The sequence below is a fragment of the Episyrphus balteatus genome, chromosome 1, assembly GCF_945859705.1.
Source record: "Episyrphus balteatus chromosome 1, idEpiBalt1.1, whole genome shotgun sequence".
Lineage (NCBI taxonomy): Eukaryota > Metazoa > Arthropoda > Insecta > Diptera > Syrphidae > Episyrphus > Episyrphus balteatus.
Genome location: NC_079134.1, coordinates 13232933 through 13256601, shown reverse-complemented (window position 1 = coordinate 13256601; position 23669 = coordinate 13232933). Strand labels below are relative to the sequence as shown.

The following is a 23669-nucleotide window of genomic DNA, read 5'->3' as shown; positions in this document are numbered from 1 at the left end:
ATGGAATTATTTGAGGGCACACTACATGATATAAATAGAGCCTAGCAATTAATTTAGTCTGACGTATACAAAATTTTGTATTTCATGTTTTTTTTTTATAATGAAGACATCTTAAGAAAATTTGTGTCAAGTAAAGAATATTCAAATTAATTTTATTTGTATGAGTTATTAGGTGTTGAAAATATTTAAAAAATTACTTTTGAAAAAAAGTGAAAGTCTCGGGGATTTATGTTTACAAAAAAAAAAAAATAGGGAATTGTTAGTTGTTCTTAAATTATATGATTAATTGATGTTTGTATGATAAATTTAGATACTTACTTTTAATGATTTATTTATCCTTATTCTAAAAGTTTTTGAGTAAAAAATTAAGTTTTTTTTTTAAATAGTTGTCCATGTTGCTTAAGAGCTAAACGCAGCATAGATAGCCCACAGGAATATAAGAAGTGAAACTAGAATAAGGAATGTTGACATTAAGCTCTTGACTTCACTCATGTTTGTGCTGTAAACGGAAAAAAAAATTATAAGTTGGTAAATGTTTTTACGAATTATCATTTGTATATATTTTTCTAAAAACTCAATTATATGTAGGTACCTAATAAACAAAATAAAATTTATAAAGTGTGTTTACATTTGTTTGACTTAAAGTTAAATTTTAAATAATTTTCTCAGAACTTAATTTACATGTAAAATAAAATTTTATACAATTATTTTATTTTCATTTCAAATTATATTATTTGATTTAATAATTTCAATTCGTTAGTTTTTTACTTGCTCAATAGGGCAAGTATTGGTTTCGTGTAAAAAAAAAAATTCGAGGTTTTAATCAAAACTAACATAACGATGATGGAGAAGTCCGAAAAAGTGGTTTTCGTCATGACGTCCGTCGGTCTGTGCGTCGGTGCGTCGTCACAAAAAGCTGTACATGAAGCGGGTTGAGGGATTTTCTTGAAATTTGGTACAGATGATTTTTTTGTAATTTCCCATGTTGGTTTTTTTTTGTTTTTTAATATCTCGCTTTAAACGTATACCTCCCATACAAAGTTTTGGAGTTATTGCAACTTTCTCGAAAACGGCTCTAACGATTTTGATTAAATTTAACATACGTAATGCTGTTTGTAGTTCTAACATAACTGCGTTTTTAGTTTTTCTCAAAAAATGCGGATAGTGAAAATATGACATTAACTCTTTTTTAAATCGCGGATGTCGGCTCTTCCCGTACATCTTAATGGAGTTATTGCAATTTTCTCGTAAATGACTCTAACGATTTCGATTAAATTTTACACAAGTAATGTTATACGTAAATCTAACGTAACTGCATTTTTAGTTTTTCTCAAAAAATACGGATAATGGAAATATGACTTTACATTTTTTTTAATCTTTGATGTCGGCTCTTCCCGTACACCGTTAATGAGTTATTACAATTTTCTAGACTAAATTTGACATACATAATGCTTTAAGTGATTTTAATATATGTAGCTAATTGCATTTTTTGTTTTTGTCAAAAAAAACACGAGTAACAAAAATATGGCGTAAGAAAAACTAAAAAAAATAATTTCGTATTTTTGTATTTTTGTATTTCTTATGAATTAAAAAAATCAAATTTTAACTAATTCAAAATTATTTTTTTCTAAATCTTTGACATAAAAGCTACTTTTATCATAAGAGCAAGTACGTGCGGCCCCAGTCGTGCATTTTATTTATGTAGCGATTGACCTCCATTCTTTATCAATTCAAAGGATATTTTAAGTATTTGCATCAAATCTAAAGTTCTCCCACCTGTGACATTTTGATCCTTTTGTGTAAGAAACCAAACGGTATCACCAATGCAAAAGAGTTGCATTTTACGTGATATAGTATTTTGGTTATTTCGATGCCAGTTAACGTTTGTTGTTTCTTAAACTGGTGATGCAAGGAAACATATGGAATGTGCCTATCCTTATTGAAATTGCATCTGATCAGGTGGAAAAAGATCAAATCAAAACAACATTCTTCATAGGTGGTGACATTTTGTGATAGAATTTTGCATCTAAAAAAAGCAAACCGTCGGCTTAGAGTGTAAACCTGCTAACTCCACTTTTACAATCGTGACAAAATTGTTAAAAAATAAAATATTTTCTAAATGTTTGAATAAATTCAAGCCAGCATAAAGCTATTGCTTAGATTTCATACTATTAAATGTAAAAGAATTGATAAGATTTGAAAGCTTTTTGTATTTTTAATCAATTTTTGAAATCATTTTTATGTGGAGTTAGCAGCTGGGAGTTAGCAGGTTTACACTCTAAGCCGATGAAATGCTTTTGATCTAGAGAAGATATTCTGTTGAATTATGAAGCAAATCAGTGAAGATTCTTCATCCTTGCCAAATGCACTTGATGTTTGGTTGGATATTCTAGACTCTAGAGGAAATGGATCTGTGGCATGAAGTGGAATTCTACCATTTTCTGACAAAAATGTATCTACTAGGGTTGCCACCTCAAAATATAGAAAAATTTAATTTTTTTAATAATAAACTAAAAATTGCTATGATGGGATACTGGGCGGCAACCCTATTACGATTTGCTTATCTCGACCATAGTACATAAATATATACATTAAACAAAATTATCGCGGTACGGTCGTTCTATGGCGGAATCTTAGTCTAATACATTATCTAAGCTTTGCAAGTAAATACAATAAAATAGTTAACAACATAGCGAAAGGAATACAAAAAAACTCTGCTGGGTTGCATGTACCTACTTGCTTTGATTGTTTAACCTTTTAATTAAAAATATTGTGTACATAAGAGTAAATTTATGAAGATAAATTAAAAAAAATTTAATGTAGTCAAAACTCTTTACCAAACTCGAAAATGAAATTTCAAATGAATTTTTAAGACCATTTTCAAAAATTGATTCATCATCAAATAAAAAACCCATTTATTTTTTTCCAAACTAAATTAACCATTTAGTTTAATTTAGTTGAGACCATGTAAATAATTTAGCATCAAATCGACTGAGTCGTTCAAGAGATATGTAGTTAAATATAAATTTTGAAGAAAAATTTTTTCACCAAAAGAAATATCTAATTTGAAATTTTTTATAAAAGCCTGAGTAAGTCGTTTTTGAGAAAAATAAAAACTCTCCAAAATGTATCTATGGCAGCTAATTAAAAAACAGTTTTCTTTTATTATCTATGTTTTGACTTTTTTTTTTAATTCCTTATAATCTGATAAGTTTAATAGTTTTTAATATTTTTTTTTTTTTAATTTTTGGTCAAAAAAACAGAGCGTAGCAGGTTGAGTTATCCCGAAATTTTGTATCCGATTTTGTTCTGAAATTTTTTAAAAATATATTTAAGTTATATTTAAAATGATCGCCTTTTGATACGATGCATTAATTAAAAGTTATAAATAAACTTAATAACAAATTGATATATTTTTCGTATGAAATTGAATTATTTTATAACTTAATTTTATTTTTGAAGAACATTTATAAGTTTACTGAGAATGCACTGTGCATTTTGATTATTCAAAATGCGATGACCACCCACAAAGTGTCCGAAAAATTTTATTTAATTTTTTAATTAAAAATTTTAAATCTTTTTTTATTTCTGTCTGTAACAATCAAATATTTAATATTCACTTCTAAATTATTTATTTGTATTTTATTTACACAATCTAATATTAAATAACGAGTGTAATATTTTATTGGGAAAAAACTTTTTAGGAATAAAATCTTATCACAAAAAATAGGTATATTTATTGAAAAAAAAAATTAAATTTAACAAAATTAGTGTCTAACCTTTTGAGATTTTTATTTACGACGAAGAAGAAAAAGTTTTATAAAATTTGATCGAAGTACCGAACTTTGAGAGACCTGATTTCCAACTGAATTAAATTTTCTAATATAATTTCTTAACTTTTTCTTGAACAAAGCATGTTTTTTTTTATTTAATTTTCCAAAAGATTTATTATTAAAAAAAAAAATCTAGAAAGGTATATAAAAATCAACATTTAACACATTATGCTTGTATGTATGCGAACAAAAAAAATTGTTTAAAAAAGATTTTGTCTCATGAAAAATACGCAGAAATGTTGACAAATACATTAACAAAATGGAATTTCTCAACACAAAAAAAAAAAATATACCGGCTGTCGAAAATAGCTATATATCATATGGACTTTGCTTATTTTATTATTAATTTATAAAAAATAACAAAGAATTGAGTATTTTGTGTTTAGTTTTTTTAAACAAATTGCCAAAGGTTGACAAAATGCGTGCCAAATGAATAATACATTTTCAACAGAAATGTTTACTTTTTATAAAAGAAAGCTGTAGTAACTCATTTTATTTAAATAAAATTAATAATTAAATTATAAGAAAAAGTTTTTCTAATAAAAAAATCACCATTTTATTATAGTTGGATATGTTTTGGAATTTTCTTAATTGATAAATGCGTTAAAAAATGTTTATTTTTAGTTTTCTATAATTTACGATCTTATATAAAAAAAATAAAATTAAAAAATCATCTGCGTCATTAATATAGCGAAAGTGTGCATGAATATAGAATATTTCTATTTAATTGAAAATATTTACTAAGTATCTTTTTTTCTTAACAAAAGACGACTTCATCAACATTAAGTACGAAGAAAATGTTGTTTTGTAAATAAATCAACAAATAAATTATTTTTAAATGAAGCGTATTGAGTTTTTTTTTTTTTTCAAAAAACAAAATAATATTCCACGCGTGGGTGGAAAGGGGACCATTTAAAACATGTGTGTTGTGACAATGCTGTCCATCGTTGTTCCAAGCATACATACATATGCACTCTAATTTTCCTTTGTCTCTTGAATTGTTTTTAAAAGATATTTTTTTTTTAAGTGGTGTTGAACCGCGCCCATTTTCCAAATAAACACAAAAGTCATTCACACTACAGCAAATATCTAATATAAGTTTTTGACGTTTCAAATATTTATTTTTTACCTAATTATATTATTGAGAGAAACAAATAAATTCAAATTCCTATTCTAATGTCTATACCTTACGAGGTGGTTTGTCTGATTTAGAGCCAATTTTTCAATCTTCTAATAAACAGTCAGTTAACTGTTCGAAGAATAAAGTTATTAGACTCATAAACAATCAGATAAAAACATTGAATTTTTCAATCAAGAATAATTAATTCTACAGAATAACAAAAAAAAAATTGTCAAATTCAAAAATATTTAAAATTAAACGTCATTTTTATTCATGATTGTTTTTGTTTTCTTGTTTTCCACTGTATTTTTTTCAAAATTCTTTCAAAACAGCTTTGACAACTGACACAATATTTTTATTGAGCTTATTCCTTAGAATAATTTTATTCGTCTCTGAAAGAAGCAGATAGATTTATTCTTAGGAATAAGCTATATCTGCCTGTTGAAAAATTGATTTTTTCTCTATCCTTAAGAATAAGTACTAACTGACTATTTAACTTACTATTGAAAAATTGGCCCTTAGTAAATATTTTTATTTATTTATTTTTTGTTTAACATATCACTGGTTTTATTGCTAAAAATATATAAATAGAAATATTGGTCATTTTTTTCTGAGAATACAATCAATTTATTTATTGCTGTTTAATTTTATCTCAATTTTTTTTTTTATTTTATATTTATTTATTTTATTTTTCTTTTAGTTTTTAATTTATATTTTTTGAATTTATTTTAATATAATTTTTTATTATGATATTGTTTTTGCACGCGCTTATACATATGTTAAATTTGGGTCAAATCGTTTTTCAGATTATCTCGAAACTTCTTTTTTTGTTTTGTTGATACAGTTTGGTTTTAAGGTTAACAATGATTCCCTGTAGATAGGTACTACTTCTGAAGGAAAAATATCTCATAAATTTTGATTTTAGAACATACACGTGTAATACATTAATGGTTGCGCTTGTTCATTTTTGCAAAAAAAAAACCAAAACAACAAATAATAAAAAATGTCAAAAATTATTAAAATATACTTATACAGTGCTGTGCATAGTAAACATTACGAATTTTCCACTAAAATATAATTTTCAAAATTGAAGCCCAAATCAGCATCCCAATTTAACCCTAAATTTGTCTCAACAAAGGACATTTTACGAACATGAACAATCAATTTTTCGTTCGAAAAAATTTAATTTCGAATGCAACATTGTCAAAAATGGAAAAAATGAAAAGAAAAATACCCGAATGTTTCAATCTTTATTGATTTTAGCTCTTCAAGATGTTGAAATAAGGATTAGAGTCTTAAATCATCACTATGTGGCGTAAAGCGAGAAAGTTTTTTTTTGCCAAAAAACCTTCGCTTATTCCATCCAGTGTGCTTTCTGCCAATTTGGCATTTGCTTAACCCACCCCATCCAACAATTTCATGAAAAAAAATTCCATTTCCCGAGTGAGTCCGAAAACTTGCATCCATCTCTCCGTCTATAATGGTTTCCAAAATGTTGGTTTTCAAATTTCGTAAGTTTAGTTGATATCAGTTAATTCTTTCAATACTGCTTTAACCCTCTACTGCATGAATTATGAACGAAATGAAATAAAAAATTTTTTAACAACTTTTTAGGTTTATTAGGGGTTGAAAAAAGGTATTACATAAATTTTTTTATTTTTTTACATATACAGTAGCGAGCAAAAAAAATGCAAACAATAAAAACATTTGCATTTTTTTGCTCGTCTAAAAACGCATACTAAGGTAGACTTTTGACCAAATAATGTTTTTGGGGTAAAATATTGAACAAATTGACTCTGTTTAATGAAAATAAAACAGTTTCAATATGCCAAATTTGGTAACTTAGTTCTTGTTCAAAACTCTTTAAAACTTTTTCGTTTGCATTTTTTTTGCTCGCTACTGTATATAAATTTTTAGAAACATAAACCATATATGGGTTAGTATGCAGCAAGTCGATTTCCAGCAAACAATTAATAACCCATATATGGTTTAGTATGCATTCAAGGTATGTTTTGTAAAGTATGTTTTTATTACATTGGATTTTCCTTATTCATGGAATTTATTCAAACTCTTTCTTTTATCATTGTTGCAGAAGAACACCTTCCATTTTCTACACGCACACAAAACGTTTTCAGTCCGCAAATTTGACATATTGGTGTTTTTGTTTGCCATTCAGGGATATGGTCCATGTTTTCAGTTAGCATTGAATTCAACGGCTTTTGCCCTTGGTTGTTGTGAGTGAATTGAAATTTCGGGATTAGATGGGGCTGGACTTCCGTGACTTGTATATAACTCCCTCAGCTTTGTTTTGTTCCATCTCTGCTTTGATCACCTGCCAAAGCTGAAGGGCATCCCCTTTTTGGTGACATTGTAGGTGTTACAGATTTGCAAAAATGCTCGGAGATGGCTTTTTTGATGTTAAAAAGGTTCAGAATCTGAAGCTAGATCGTCATTACTTCGAAAGCCATCACCAGTTTTAGCATTATCACACTTATTTTTTCCATAGAAAGTCTTCGAATTCATTTTACAGAAAAAAATAAAATTCCCACAAAAATCAGTAATGTAAGTCGCCAACGCATGATAACCCATATATGGTGTTTTGGAAAAAACGCAAAAAAAGACAAAAATTATTAAAAAAACAAAAAACAAACTTCGTAAACATATTAAAGTATAATAAATTCATACGAAACTTATTTTTAATTGGATGCAACTTACTTATTTATTATAAAAAAAACACTTGAAAAGTTCACACTTTTATTCACTGATTTGCACTTTAGACATGCTCTTGAAACAATGAGTTTATTTCAGAATCTCGACTCTCTTACTGATAATAAAAACCGGTTAATTATAAAAAAATAGACATAGTTTTATTAAAGTTTTTTCTTTTTGACATTTGGTGCAATATAACGGGAATAAATCGATATGAAGTCGATAAACCATATATGGGTTAGTATGCGGTAGAGGGTTAAGTAGTGGTGAAGGGGCCACTTTTAGATACTTACTTTTTACAAGAGTAGCTCTTCCTGGGATACTCAAAGAACTCAATTTATTTGTTTATAATCTTTGTTCTTTTTTAATTTTGCATTTGCAGGGAAATTTCATTTTATAAATTTGAGTTAAACAAATTTTTAAAACATACTTTTATATGGACGTTTTTGAACTAAGATTATTTTACAATAACATCGCAGTAAATATAAGTAGGTATAGATACAATGAGTTACTTTATTCCCCTTTAATTACTTTAATTATGTATACATTTTGCGAATAAATACGTCTCAGATCGATAGAAAATACGATCAGCCCTATCGTACGTTTCACGTAAAATGTTTTTCGCCCGAAATATTTTTGTTCGCCCGGAATTTTAAAAGCTATCATGAGTTTCACCCGAAGGGAATTTTCATTTTCCGCTATACTAGTTTCTTATTCGGCACTACAATTTAAGTGAGAGAAGAGCTGTCGAATAATCCGCAAATCACCTGAAAAAAATGTTGAAAATACGGGGAAATGCCCACACAGGGAAATGCCCAAAACAATAGGGGAAAAGTGAAATTAAATTTTTTCCGGGTGGAATCTTGTTCACGTAAAACTCACGATAGGACTGAATATGTGAAATCAAATGTGAGTGTACCGTAAATACAGGGTGTCCCAAAAGTAATGGATCAAACGAAATATGCTGATTGGGGAACTTAAGGGCTCTTAGAATTTGGTAACTTGTTCATCCCAAATCCATACGGTTATCGATTTAATGCAATTCTTGTGAAATTTCAAAAAATCATTTTTGAAAACTAGAATAACAGGGCAACTTTTTAAAATAATAAACGATTTTCACACCGTACAAATTTTTTTTGCGGTGTTGCTCTCAAATAAAAGTTAGAAATTGATTTTTTATAAAACTTGAAACTGTTAGTTAATTTGCAGCGAAATGGCGTATGGAATAAAAAATATTTTGATTAATTAATTGTTCCTAATTAATTAGCAATATTTTTATAAAAGTATTTTAAAAAACAAAAATCAATAATGGGCGCAGGAAGCAAAATACTGTTGCAAAGTAGGGATTTTTCGAAATTTCACAAGAATTGCATTAAATCAAAAACCGTAAGGATTTGGGATGAACAAGTTACCAAATTCTGAGAGCCCTTAAGTTCTCCTATCAGCATATTTCGTTTGATCCATTACTTTTGGGACACCCTGTATATATATTTGGTGCAAGTATTTATATATTCCTTGTTGACAATTCAGCATTCGAAATTAAAAAACAAAAAGTATTTATTGCAAATTTAAAATTTGTTGCATTCAAATTTAAAAAAAGAAAAACTTTACTACGCAGATTATACTTAATTTCAGCTGCCATTATTTTGAAAATAAAATTCTCCGTAGATTTTTCTTCACTTTTGTCGGTGCGCTTAATTTTGATAGATAAAAATTTACAATTGGAAACGATTTTTAAGTTGGATCTGCACACTACTCAACCGAAATTCTTGAACAAAATTTAGCTCTGAGAATTTTGAATGGGTGTACAAATTTAGCTCAATCTGCATTGTTGGCCATGTTTAAAAATAAAATTTCAATGCAAATTATTTTCATTAAATATTTTTTTCTTTTCAGCCCGATTGTCACAATTTGTTCGCCAGACCGGATGCTTAAAAGCTATTGCGAGTTTCACTCGAAGGGAATAAACATTTTCCGCTAAACTATTTTTTTTGTTCTTCACCAAAATTAAAGTGGGAAAACAGGAGTCGAATACGAGACAACAAAGGCAATGTTTTGCCTTTTCTGAAAAAAAATTTTTAAACTAAGCGTTGTTTAACAAATGGACATACAGTGGCGACAAAATAAATAGCACATGTACCCTAAAATTTCTAAAATGAAAGTTTTTCCCACTTTTTTAACTTAAAAGGGTTGTTTTATTAATGAGGAAGTAAGAACACAGATATATTTGATTTATTAAAAAAGAAATTAAGTACATTGAATTCTTTAACAAAAAATAACAACAAAATCATTAATACAGCTCAAGTTTTTTAGGACAAAATAAATAGCACACTTCCTAAAAACCAAAACAAATTAACAAAAATTTTAACACAGTTAAAAGAAAATAACTAGTATTTGGTTGGGTAACCCTTATTATTTATCACAGCATAAAACCAGCGGTTAATAGACGTAACAAGACTCCGAAATCGTTCAAAAGGTACTGAGTACCAAGCTCGTCGAAATTCCTGCCAAAGTTTGTCCAAATTTGAGGTATCAGACCTGTTAATCGCTTTTCCCACGTCACTCTACAAGTCCTCAATAGGATTCAGATCTGGGGACTCGCTTGGCAATTGCATAACACCGATTTTTTGGACGGATAGCTATTGTTTCACAGACTTAGTCTTATGTTTTGGATCGTTATCCTGTAGAAATGTCCACTTTAAAGGCATTTCCTTCTCAGTAAAAGGTAGAATAGTGTCCCTTAGGATTCCCTTGTACTTAAGGTGGTCCATAATACCCTCTATCCGATGAAATGGCCCCACACCATGCCAAGAAAATAATCCCCAAACAAGAATACTAGCCCCACCATCCTTAACAGTCTATATTTTATACTGCGGGTAACATTTCAACTGCCCCACGCAGGGAATTTGCGTATGGGGCATTTGAAAATGCCCCCTATGGGGCATAAGAGGCATGTCCAAATGCCCCATACGGAAATTCCCCGCGTGGGGCAGTTGAAATGTTACCCGCAGTATAAAATATAGACTGTTAAGGATGGTGGGGCTAGTATTCTTGTTTGGGGATTATTTTCTTGGCATGGTGTGGGGCCATTTCATCGGATAGAGGGTATTATGGACCACCTTAAGTACAAGGGAATCCTAAGGGACACTATTCTACCTTTTACTGAGAAGGAAATGCCTTTAAAGTGGACATTTCTACAGGATAACGATCCAAAACATAAGACTAAGTCTGTGAAACAATAGCTATCCGTCCAAAAAATCGGTGTTATGCAATTGCCAAGCCAGTCCCCAGATCTGAATCCTATTGAGGACTTGTAGAGTGACGTGGGAAAAGCGATTAACAGGTCTGATACCTCAAATTTGGACAAACTTTGGCAGGAATTTCGACGAGCTTGGTACTCAGTACCTTTTGAACGATTTCGGAGTCTTGTTACGTCTATTAACCGCTGGTTTTATGCTGTGATAAATAATAAGGGTTACCCAACCAAATACTAGTTATTTTCTTTTAACTGTGTTAAAATTTTTGTTAATTTGTTTTGGTTTTTAGGAAGTGTGCTATTTATTTTGTCCTAAAAAACTTGAGCTGTATTAATGATTTTGTTGTTATTTTTTGTTAAAGAATTCAATGTACTTAATTTCTTTTTTAATAAATCAAATATATCTGTGTTCTTACTTCCTCATTAATAAAACAACCCTTTTAAGTTAAAAAAGTGCGAAAAACTTTCATTTTAGAAATTTTAGGGTACATGTGCTATTTATTTTGTCGCCACTGTATGTATGTACTTGGCCTTATCACGCATTCCATTCGTATCGGCAATTTTCTATGATTGCCGAAAAAAAAACAATCACAAAATCCGATCGTTGTGACGATTTGTATTTGTTTTTTTCGGGAATTGTAGCAAATATTCGATACGAATGGAATTCGTGATAAGATCGATTACACTGGTCAACAAAATTTAACTTTTTTTTGCCACAAGAACCAAAATATACTTTTCTAGTAGTTTTTGGGGTGCTGAATCCGAATCTGAAGTCAGAAAAATTTGATTGGCCTTGGTTTTTGAAATATTACCGTTGGAAAATGTCAAAAAACGTAATTTTGGCTGTTTCCGAGGTTCTGTTTTTATGTGGAGTAATTCATTGTAAACAAATTTGTAGCGGTTATTATAAGAACAAATATTCTTCTTTCAAAAACTGTTTAAATTTTCCTGATATCTCTTTTATTGCTCGAGATATCTTAAGTTTCATTTAATAAGTCAAAGAGAAACTAAATTTAATCTAAAGTTTAAGTCACTGGTCAAAGAATTTTTGCCACAAAAACCAAAATATACTTTTCTGAAGGTTTTTGAGCTGCTGAACTCAAATCCGCAATCGGAAAAATTCTATTAGCCTCCGTTCTTAAAATATAACCGTTATAAAAAAAAACCTTTTTTGCATTTTATAACGGTAATATTTTAAGAACAAAGGCTAATAGAATTTTTCTGATTGTGGATTCGAGTTCAGCAACCCAAAAACCTTCAGAAAAGTATATTTTGATTCTTGTGGCAAAAAAAGTGAAATTTGGTTGGCCAGTGTTGTTTCTGATTCAAAGACCGCTACTTAAATTTTAAATATCTCGGGCAATAAAAGAGATATCGGAAAGATTTTAACATTTTTTGAAAGAATTAAACTAGCTCTTATAGGCACCGTTACAAATTTATTCACAATTAATTACTCCACATAAAAACATAACCTCGAAAACAACCAAAATTATGTTTTTTGACATTTTCTAACGGTAATATTTCAAAAACGAAGGCCAATCAAATATTTCTGAATTCAGATTCGGATTCAGCACCCCAAAAACTACTAGAAAAGTATATTTTGGTTCTTGTGGCAAAAACCTTGTTGACCAGTGTTATTTTCATTTTTATTTGGCAACTTTTTCATGCATTCATTATAGTTTCACTTAATCGCTCTATGTCGTGACTATCATTTTCCTGGATATCGTTGTTTTACCTTTCGTTTCGTAATACAAAATGGTGCCCCAGAAGACACGGTCTTCCCCAATAGAATCAAAAAGCTTACTGGACTACATGTAAATGTCCTCCTTTATTTGACAACCTTGTTTATTCCTGATTAACATTTCAGCATTAGAAATAAAAATTAAAGATTTGTTGCATTGAAAAAAAAAGTGAAAGCCCTAGTATCTACCTCCTGCCATTTTTTTTTTTCTCCGTTTTTCTTCACTTTTTTCGGTGCGCTAAATTTTGACAGACACAAATGTATAGTTGGAAACAGGGTTAAAACCTTGCTCCGATCGGAGCAAATTTGCTCCACTTTTGAGGGAAAAAAATAATCTACTCCAACGCTCCGATTTTTCAGGTTTAACTCCACTTTTTCCACACAGAAAAATTGCTTCCTGAACTAACTTTGCTAACCAGATTGGAATGTTTTAAATCGAAATTGTACTTATTTTAGAATTGCAAACACATTTTTGAACCATCACTTGCATTAATGAGGCTAATAAAACAATATAAATTGGTCCAAGGTGAATTTATCAGAAAATAGTTCTTTTTTATGAATTGAATTGACTTTAATTTAAGACTTAATTATTTTTGATTAAAAAAAAGTTCCTAAAAGGTAAAGATTTTTTTTTTTTTTTGTTTCAAATCTACTCCGGAAATTTTGCATTTGCTCCACTTTTTTTCAAATTTGCTCCAAAATTTCATGACCGAGGTTCGAACCCTGGTTGGAAAAGATTTTTAAGCTGCAGCTGCAAATCATAAACGCTTAAACAGCTTCATCATTTCTGTTGGTCAAATCGTAGATGTTGACAGCAGCAGTTTTTTTTATATATTATGTGTATTTAACATATATGAATTTTGTGTCACTTTGGCCTCATATAATTCTCATATTATTTGGACAATTTAACCCCTATTGATTGATTGGAATTGGAAGCTCTTCTCCCAAACACATTTTCCCGGGAGAATAAGGCTGAATTTAAAGCTGCGAATTATAGCTGCCAGACTTTTGAATTTGTCTTCAGAATAAATGTTATAAAACTGCGTAATCACATTTCGGTTATATGCACCAAAATACGCCCGAAAATAAATTGAACGAAACACTCCTTCAACATTCTCGAAAATGCTATAAGCAAGCCTTATATCCATCTACAAAAACGTTTACAGGGGCCCTATTTTGTAAAACGATTAAACGATTGAAACTACTTCGTTTTTGTTAAAATGCGACTACGTATTACGAAAATCGTTTTACTCGTTTTACATAATCGTTCTTCGTAGTGACTATCGTTTAATTCAGTATCGTTGATATGTATGTACATATATCCCGATTTTTTCTTTTGATTCTTTTTGGTCCATCCACCTTGTGAACTCTCCATGGTTTAAAATAAAAACAATATTGAATATCATTTTATTTTTTTTTTTTTTATTTTTAACTAAAATATCTTTTTTTTTAAATAACTGCTTAAGATGGAAAAGGCATTTTTGTTTGTCTGAGGAGTGTGTGTTCATGTGTGTCATGTCCTTGAGTCTCATTACGATCCTTAGCATCGTCTTTATATAATTTTTCTTTTGCGACTCGAAATCAGTCAATAACAAAATTAAAAAAAAAAAAAAAAAACAATTTGATTTTATTTTAATTTTCAAATCTAATGAAAGTTTAAAAAAAAAATTATATTAATAGTAATTTTATTTAAGAAGTTATTTCATAGCACAACTCTCGCTCATTCGTCGAGTGGTGAGAACAAACACATAAGTTTAAGATGTTTAAAAAAAAAAATATGGGGGAACAATATTATGAAGACTACAATCTCTAATACAAGTTTGTTGTTTTTTTTTTTTCAGGAGCAGTTTTTGTCCTATAAACGACAAATTTGTTTATTCATCGATATAGGCTTAGTTTCTATTAGTTGGTGTTGATTTGCTTGTTGTTCTAAGTTCTCTTTGATTTGCAAGAGGAGTTAGAAGAATTAAATAAAATTGAAATGTTTTTTGTCGTGAGGAAGGTTATTCCGCGTTATGATTTTTTGTTTTTGTTTTGTTATGATGTATGCCTCCAGATTTGTATGATTGATAACATTTTGGAAAGTATACAAATTGATTTTTGTTTATATTTTATTATATAACTATAACTTGGACGTGGACAATCCTCGTCACTTGTAATGTGGACACGCATTGTAAACGTGTTTAATCTTCACCGTCCGAATACCACGACAGTCGCTCTTCATAGAATTTTATCACCAGTTGAGGACATTTGATGTTGGCAATGGTAGCCGGCACGAGTTCGGCTTGATCGACGCCCTTAAATTGAATGAGGAAGGTAAGCTTTCCGGTGGAGTCTGATGCTCCGAGAATTTTCTCCGGATCGAGTCCGCGTTCGAAGCCATTCTTTTCGGGTTTCATTGCTCCGATTGCATCATTTACTGGTGAATCATTATCCGAATCGGATTTTGATGACTCTCTTCGTCCTTTCTTTTTGTTATTTGTTGCTGTGTTGTTTGTCGCCGTACTGTTGTTCGAGTCCTGGTTGTGATCGTCAGCTTTTTTTCGTTTAGCCGACGTTGATGTTGACGTATTGTTGACTTTTTCCTTTGAATTTGTTGTTTCATCGGACTTGCGTTTTGAGCCGGGTTTAGCAGTCGATGCTGGCTTTGCCTTATCTGATTTTGTTGAGCTGCTCTGTAATGAGAAAATTTATGAAAATACATAATTAGAAATTGCTAGATAGAAATACTTAAATGATAAATCGTTAAGCAACTTGATATACGAAACGCACAAGCAAAAGGGTATGGAGAATTTTGGTAGCTTGTCAGCAGTGCTCATTTTGATATTTAATAATTTGTGCAGGCTGATAGCAGACTTAAAAAGCAAGCATTAGTGTCTGTCGACTGTATAAGCAAACGTGGGTTCTTAGTTGTGATATTAAATAATATCAGAGGATTTTATCGTTATACCGAGAATAGAAGACAACAACAAAACAATTAAAATTATTCGACTTCTACCGGCGAAATGTTTTAAAGGTAGTACGTAATTTTCAAACCTCAAAATTCAAACACCGAGATCTTCTTGTATTTTTTTATGATTTTTTTTTTTTGCAGTTAAATCGTTAAAAGTACTATGTAACTAGCAGCAAATATTGAGAACCAGCATGATCATAAAGCCATTAGAATTATTGAGAAAAGAGGAATGAAGAACATCTTCACATAAGAAAATACGCCAATATGAAGGACGGATCTTTCTAAAGGATGTGCAATTACAATGGAAGAGGTCGGTAGGTAGTTAATAGTCTTAATACAGATAACAATTTAGCATTTTCGGTGCAGTGGTTGGAGGGGGTTTGGGCCTGCTTGCAATGTTTGCATTCAGGGAGTTATGAAGTTGATACGATTGAAGAGATTCTCACTTAATCAATTCATTGAGAAATTCTTTTCTTTATATGCACTTTTTTCGAGGCAACAATTGCAACTGCAATACTGTATTTTTCATATATACTGAATTCATGAAAAATTATTTATTTACTGTCGTTGCATTCAACATGCAAGCCCTTACCTTCGGAGGGCCATTTTGAAAAATGGACTCGAGTTTCAAAAATCTGAATCTTAAGATTCACACATATGTACAAGCACACACCTTTTTGTTTGACATTTGTCTGAACATTTGTTGTTGTTTTATTTTAAAAAAGGATTTTTTTGTATGAACATATTTCGTAGATACACAATTACAAAACTAGATTTCCTTTTTTTCTATTTGGCAAGAAAAATCTGAGATTTTTACACAAAAATCTCAAAAGCAAATAGAAAACAACATGTGTTTTATGAATTTATTTTGTGTTCTACGAGGAAAAACCAAATATGTGTGCTCCTAGTATTGATTAAGAGTAATTGAAAAAGAAAAATGTCAAGCATATGCTGTTTAGTTTAATTGTAGTTTTTTCCAACTATAATTTTGAATTCTCATCTTCACTGATGGGAAAATTTTAAAAACACAAACTGTACTTTTGGTCATAGGCAGGTACCAATTTTTTGTGACATTTTTCACGCACTTGTGTTGTTCTACTGTGTTGTGTTTTAGTTTTTCTACACTAAACTGATTTGAAGACGTTATTATTTGGATGAAACACTAACTGGCGGAACAGAATGATGTAGCTGGCTAGCTGTAGCTTGTAGCGCTGTCAAAGTTAAAAAGTATGAAATTAGTACATTGGTGCCAAAACGTACATAGCTGTGGCTGTAGCAAGCAAATTCGCTGTGGTACAAGTCGAGTCAACTGTTACTTCAAGCTACAAGCGCAATGACTTTTGATGTTTGTAATCGGGTTGTTCAGTTAAAATATTTTTTAATTTCAACGCACTTGATTTTTCAATGCGCTACATATTCTGCTTATCTTTTCTACATTTTGAGCGATTTTATTCGAGATCTTGTATTACGACGATTTTCTTTGCTACAAGCGAGTTTGCATTCTATTCCACCAGTAAGTAATTCAACTATTTTTTTTTAACTTAAGAATACGAGTAAGGTTTTCAGTCATTGAAGAATTGCCCATGCAGCCAATAAAAAAAAAATTATATCTTAGTTTTAAGAACGGCATTCCATTTTGCAAACATTTTTGGGAAAACGCAAAATACTGAATAATTTCAATATTTTACTATTTGCAGATGTTTGACCTTCATATAAAATAAAGATTATGTAGATTTGAGTCTATCGTTTATTTCTATCATTTTCTGGTAGACAGGTATAACGGTTTAAAAACGTTGGACTTATTCCGTTCTTAAAACTTACGGTTTGAAATTTCACCCAAAAGCGAAATTTTGAATGAAATAAACATATAATTAAACTATTGATAAGAGTTTGAGTAATCAAAACAAAAAAGTGTTATGTTCGTTATGTACTTTGTGATAAAATCATGATATTTACAACATTGGTAGTACTCAATATAAGAGTTAATTTGAGAAATTGGGCTACCTTGTATTACATTCGGAAGGGTAGATACAAGAGTTTTTCTGTGTAGCACTCACTTTGTTGCATAGCATACTATAATAGTAATAAAACATTTATATTAATATAATTTCGATGTATTTTTTAACTCCCGATTGAATAAAATTAATACCAAAATGTCTCGACCATCATGTAAAAAGTTATTGGACTCTTTATAAATAGTCTTTTACTTAAAGATCCAGAATCAGAATATTACCAATTGCTCTTTAAAAAAGAGTGCTAGGCTGATAAAATTTTGTATGGACGTTTCATATAACATGTAAAAAAAAATAATAAAATATGGCCATCAAAATATTTTAGGTTAAAGGGTTTTTTTTTTAGTGAGAAAGAACGCTTTTGAAATGGTACCATTGCATCACATGGAAACTTTATGCATTTTTTTTTGGACTTCATTCAAATGTTATACCTACATATTATGAGAACCAAAAATAAAACAAATTTTAATTATATTTACCATGGAATATTTAATTTTCATGACAAACTTAAAGAGCTTGCTTTTATTTTTCATTAAATTTTCATACAAATTAGAATTTTTAGGGAGTGAAGTGCATAAGTAAAAGTATGAAAAATAATTGTGCTGGTTTATGATAAAAGGATCAAATTAATAGAAATGTTAGTTAGTACAATATCTTTGCCGCCGGGTACAAAGGTGTTAAGTCAATTTTAAGTTGAGCTAATGTATGAAAATCGATGCATTTTTGAGCATTGATCCTCTTATTTTTACAGGAAAAAGTTGCTCTAAATTTATGTTTTTGATACCAAATTAAAGAGCAAAAAGAGCTTATTCTTATTTCATCAAAACCCGAAAAGTGCAACTTTGTGACCTATAGCCTTTTCCCACCAAACCCAAAACGAGGTTTAAGGCATTTAAAATTTGAAAACTCGAAATGCGTTCCCACCGGAAATTTTCAGGTTTTCGTTTGACGTTTTAGTTATTTCAATTCTGCAACACATTATTGTCCTCCAAACTAATGGTAATCAAAGTAAAAAACATGCTCTCTTTGGAATGATGTCTAATTGTTTCTTAAACCTTCTACATTGTAACGAGGAAAAAATAACAAAAATAATAAAAAATACGTGGGCGAAACGCTTTATAAATTTGGAGTTGAGGTCACTTGAACTTTAAAATTGACTCAACTACATTAGCTCAAAAACTGAAAAAGTACAAAAGTGAAAATTTTCAAACGCATTTTTATATAGTTTTTCGGCTTGAAAAATTAAAACAAATGATACAGAAAGCTTATTTTTCGCGTCTAATAAACAATTTGTATAATCTTTTTTACAAAACAATTGCGCTAGCAAAATGTGGTTTATGTAGTTAAGCCTTTATTAAATAAGTTAAAAGAGAATATTTAATAGAACATAAACAATAAATAAAATCTTGTGAAATTAGTTTTTGTATCTTCTTCGCGGTTTAAGACTTAATCAGTAGCCTGAAATCCTGGGGTGGATTTCACAATCGGCTATTGTGATTTGTGATCGGTGAAAATCTCAAAAGACCAATTTGCTCTGAAAAATATGATTTACGCAGTATAAATTTGATTCTTGTGACTATCATCAATCACAAATCACAATAGCCGATTCCACCCCTGGATTTATTCTGTTTTTCAAACTTATAAAATTTTTCAAGCCCTGTAACTTCGACCCCAAAAATATTTTTTTTTTGTTTTTTTTTTTTTTGTTTTTTTTTTGTTTTTTTTTTTGTTTTTTTTTTGTTTTTTTTTTTGTTTTTTTTTTTGTTTTTTTTTTTTCATTTTAGAAGATTTGTCTACGCCTAAAGATAACATTGGCATCCAAAAGTCAATTTCGAAAAATAGTGGACTTATTCCGTTCTTAAAACTGACGATTCAATTTTATATGGTGTTTTCTGGATTGTATCGGGAGACTAGACAGTTTAAATTAACCCCTTACCGCATGATTTTTTTTTTGCGTGAAAAATATATATATCGACGGTTAAACTGCAAAACCTCGTAAGTCGTTTTTGACTCTTTGTTTAGAAATCGAAAAAAAAACCACTTAAAACAATTAAAAAAATGAAGGAAATAAAAAAATTGTTTATTTAATAACTCAAATCAACTATTTTTTTAGTTCTTTAATTTTTTTAAAATTGTTTAAGATGTTTTTTTCGATATCTAAACAAAGAGCCAAAAACGACTTATGAGGTTTTGCAGTTTAACCGTCGATATGGTAGTTTTGTTAAATAAAAATACACGTTTTCAGGATTTTTCAATTTTTTGATTAAAAGTCAGAAAATTTTGGGTTTTCCGGTTTGAATCACATTTGGCACATTGAGCAGAAAACGAAAAAAAAAATTAAATTAAATTAATTATATGTACTTAAAAACTACGCGCTGGAACTGTATGACTTTCAATAAAATAGATTAAAAGGCCTTTTAATCTATTTTAAATTAAATGTACCTATGACATTCCGCACGTAAACGTAAAGAAAAACGGGTATAGATAATAAGAAAAAAAAAAAAGAATTTGTTCCCTTGTTGTATGATGACTCATATATGGACCAACAGGAGAGGAACATTTCTGCACGGTGGCTCATATAGGATCCATTCACATAATGCCACTTTCAAATGACTAAAACTTGGTTAATGTAAAAAAAATTATATTAGCAATAATAATGACATTATATCCTTTATTGGCATATTTTTTTAAAAGTTCTTACTCATTGTTTTATATTTTTTATTCAATTTTCAATTTTTCAAATATGCTCCGTCGTGCCTATCACCAGTTCGGCCACTTTAGCGGATAATTATGCTCGCCCAAATCATTATAGATGGCGTTTTATAATGATATTTAAGGGCCTTATATTACTTAATTCGAAAAGTATAAACAAAACTAGATTTTTTTTTTTTAACCTTAAAGTATAATTGCTTTTTATGGTTTGGCTCATATATAAGCCACTGTGCGGTAAAGGGTTAAAATTCGCCGCTATTTACAACTAATTGATGTCCATCCATCGAGGAATTTCGACAAAAAGCAATATAAGGACCCCCTTAAGGTACATATATTAAAACCAAAATCTGAAAACTATTCGAAAATTGCTAGCATCCTATATTTACATAACTTTGCAAAAAATGCTAACAAAGTGCTAATTTCTATTGAAAATCACAAAACAAAAAAAAAAAAACCGATGAGACAGACAATTTAGTTTAGCGAATACACAAACGAAAAAATTCCAAAGGTCGTACAGAAGGAATAGAAACAAAAGCTTTAGAATTACACCAAACCCAGTTATACTACAATCTCTTTTTTTTTTCTTTATAAATAAACAAAAATATACCAAAATCTAATTTTTTTTCTAATCAAAATTCAAAAATGTAAACAAAAATACAAAAATTTTCAATCTCCACGATAAATAAATAAAAAAAAAAATTATTCCAAGTCAACATTTCCCGCCAAAAAAAAGAGCCCCTGTTTGTATGTTGTCACCCAAATAGAAAAAAAACGGCGCACCAGATACAAACACACACACATACACACAAACGTGTGCAAGTGCAAAGAGAAAGAAAAAAAAAAAAAAAAGAAAAAAAAGGTTTCCCTCCCGACAACAAAAATTTTCTACACGAAATGGGCGCAAATGCATGAAACAGAAGAAAAAATTATAAAAGAAAGTATCCGAAATTTTTTTTTTGTTGGGGAAAAGCGCAATTTTCCTTTTAAAAAACACCTAAAGAAATGAAAATTATTCAATAGAACTCACCTCAGCTGCCTCCTCTTCGCGCTTCTTGCGATCAGCTTCGTAAGTAGCAATCAAATCTTTGCAATCGAGATTCTCAACTGGCTCCCAAGTGTTGTCCTCATCCGGATAGCCTTTCCATTTTAGAAAATACTCAATCTAACCGGGTTTTTAGTAAAAAAAAAAAGAAGAAAAGCAATTATTTTTGGCAAATGACAAAAAATAAAATAAAAAAGACAAACCTTTCCCTTGCGCGTCCTTCGGTCTACGACTTTTTCGACAGCGTATTCTTCTTCGGAAGACTCTTCATCTGTGGGAGGCGTGGATGAGGCTTTCTTTGGGTCTTCGCCGCCTTCGACACTCTTCGTTTCTGTGGATCCCTTCTTGGAACGCATTTTATTTTTGTCGGAAATTTTGTGTTTTTTTTTCTGTGAAAAATCGAAAAATTAAAAAAAATAAAAATTTAATTCTTTGCTGGCTTGGTTATAATAATTTTGGTGGCGTCTCTCTTTTTGCAGAGTTGTACGCGATTTTTTATGTGGATGTTGTTTCACCTATAGCTACTTTTTTTTTTTTTAATTTCATGTAACTTACTTTGCGCCGGTTGTTTTTCGAATTGATATTTCGTCGTCAATTAATTGCTTTACGAATGTGATAAACTTTTTTTTAAAATAAACTAGATAACATTAATGAGGCAAATATGTGATAAATTATAGATTTTTTTAATGAATTTATATTATATATATTTTTTTTTAACAAAAAAATCCAGAGTTCGAAAACTTTTTTATAAAACACAAGCACATTCCTCTTCTCGCAAATATAATTGAAGTGTTGGTTTGTGGTCTAAAATCACGGCGATAATTTGGATGGAGGAAAATGGCGTCGGGCATTTTTTGGCAGACAAATTAGTGTTATCGATAACAATTTGGATGGTAAATGTTTGAATGTGGAATGCATGTGGGACATAAATGAATGTATTCAGTAACTAAAAGGGGTTTTTTTAACTACTTTATGTGGGATGCTAAAATGCTTTATTTCCTATTACCATCTATATTAAATGTGATTTGAATCTATCTGATTTATAAATAATTTATTGTACTCTGATAAATATTAGTATTCTTTTATGTCGGCTGGTTATTATTTGAAAAACAAAACAAAAATGCAGACAATTGGCGATTGGAGCATAACTACTAGCGCCGTAGTTTCAACAACTTTGAACTAATAGCCCTGTGGTTCCTTTGGGAGGTGGCAAAGTACTACTAGTAGTTTACAAGCGAATTTAAATGGAACGCACTTTCAACGAATTCAATACAAATCGTATCTATTCGGGAAGAAGAGCATGAGTAGATGATGGTGCTAGATTAACCAAAACATCTACTATTAGTAGACTACCACCTCCAATGGAATAGGGCTAACGTAACAGGACGAATGTTTACGTTTTGTATTTCTAAAATGGCGTCCGTGTCAAAATGTCAGATGATAGCTTCTTCCGTCCGGTTACAATTTTGTAAATGAGTGAATTCAGTTCAGAAACCGCTAAACAAATTTAATACTCGATTATTTTTTAATTCTAAATCACTTGAGTTTCTGGACAAGATATACGGATGATAGATGAAGAATGAAGATGTACTTATAAAGGGAATCGAATTCCTTAGTTCATCGTATATTAAAATGTAGAAACATGATCAGAATCACATATTTTGACATAATCTAGCCTTGACAATTTTTGCAAAAGTACAAACTCGGCGACCACGCTCACCAGTCCGGCATTACGGAGCTGAATGATTTCATTTCATAAACAAAATCGATAATCGATATATTCTAAGAATTTTTCAAATGACAGAGTTCAGTTCAGAAATTAAAACTGCCAACATTTTTTCAGTTTTTAAAAATGAACGAATTCAGTTATGAAACTGAGTTTTAAAAAAAATAATTTTGCGCTTTTTTTTTCAAAAAACTCAAAATTAAATTTCAATTTTACCTAAAAAGTGCCAATTCAAAGTCGAATTTTCACGAGTCGATTATTTCCGCATAATATAAACGAATCACAACAAAAGGCGACTTTAGTCACCTGATATTCCTTGCATTCACACGAGTGGATTTTCTCTGAAAAATTTCGCACCTCGGCAAAAAATGAGTCTTAAAAAGTTGGCATTAGACTTTATAATTTGTTAAAGCCTGGTACGCTGCTCGCACTAAATTTTAGCTGAGATAAAATTCCCATACAAGTTATCGATAATTTGTATGGGATCCATTTTAGCTCAGATACAAATTTTCGATAATTTGTATGGGAGCTAAAATTTAGCGCGAGCTGCGTACCAGGCTTAAAG

General features: G+C 30.1%; 1 protein-coding gene across 1 annotated transcript; it reads right to left on the bottom strand.

The window, feature by feature from the left end:
• Window positions 1-14478: 14478 nt before the first annotated feature.
• LOC129905755 (heterochromatin protein 1) lies at window positions 14479-22166 on the bottom strand. The gene is made up of 4 exons (XM_055981315.1): window positions 21934-22166; window positions 21582-21767; window positions 21364-21498; window positions 14479-15334 (listed from the first exon to the last, which is right to left on the bottom strand). The coding sequence occupies exons 2-4, from the start codon at window positions 21732-21734 to the stop codon at window positions 14843-14845; spliced, it is 780 nt and encodes a 259-aa protein (XP_055837290.1). The 5' UTR covers window positions 21735-21767; window positions 21934-22166; the 3' UTR covers window positions 14479-14842.
• Between the last annotated feature and the right edge of the window lie 1503 nt (window positions 22167-23669).

Bases quoted from the DNA above. Each gene is read 5' to 3' on its own strand.
- LOC129905755 (XM_055981315.1), bottom strand. From the start codon at position 21,734: ATGCGTTCCAAGAAGGGATCCACAGAAACGAAGAGTGTCGAAGGCGGC. The intron at 21,499-21,581 runs GTTTGTCTTTTT...AAACCCGGTTAG, and splicing joins GAAGGACGCGCAAGGGAAAG to ATTGAGTATTTTCTAAAATG. The intron at 15,335-21,363 runs GTGAGTTCTATT...TTCTCATTACAG, and splicing joins GCGAAGAGGAGGCAGCTGAG to AGCAGCTCAACAAAATCAGA.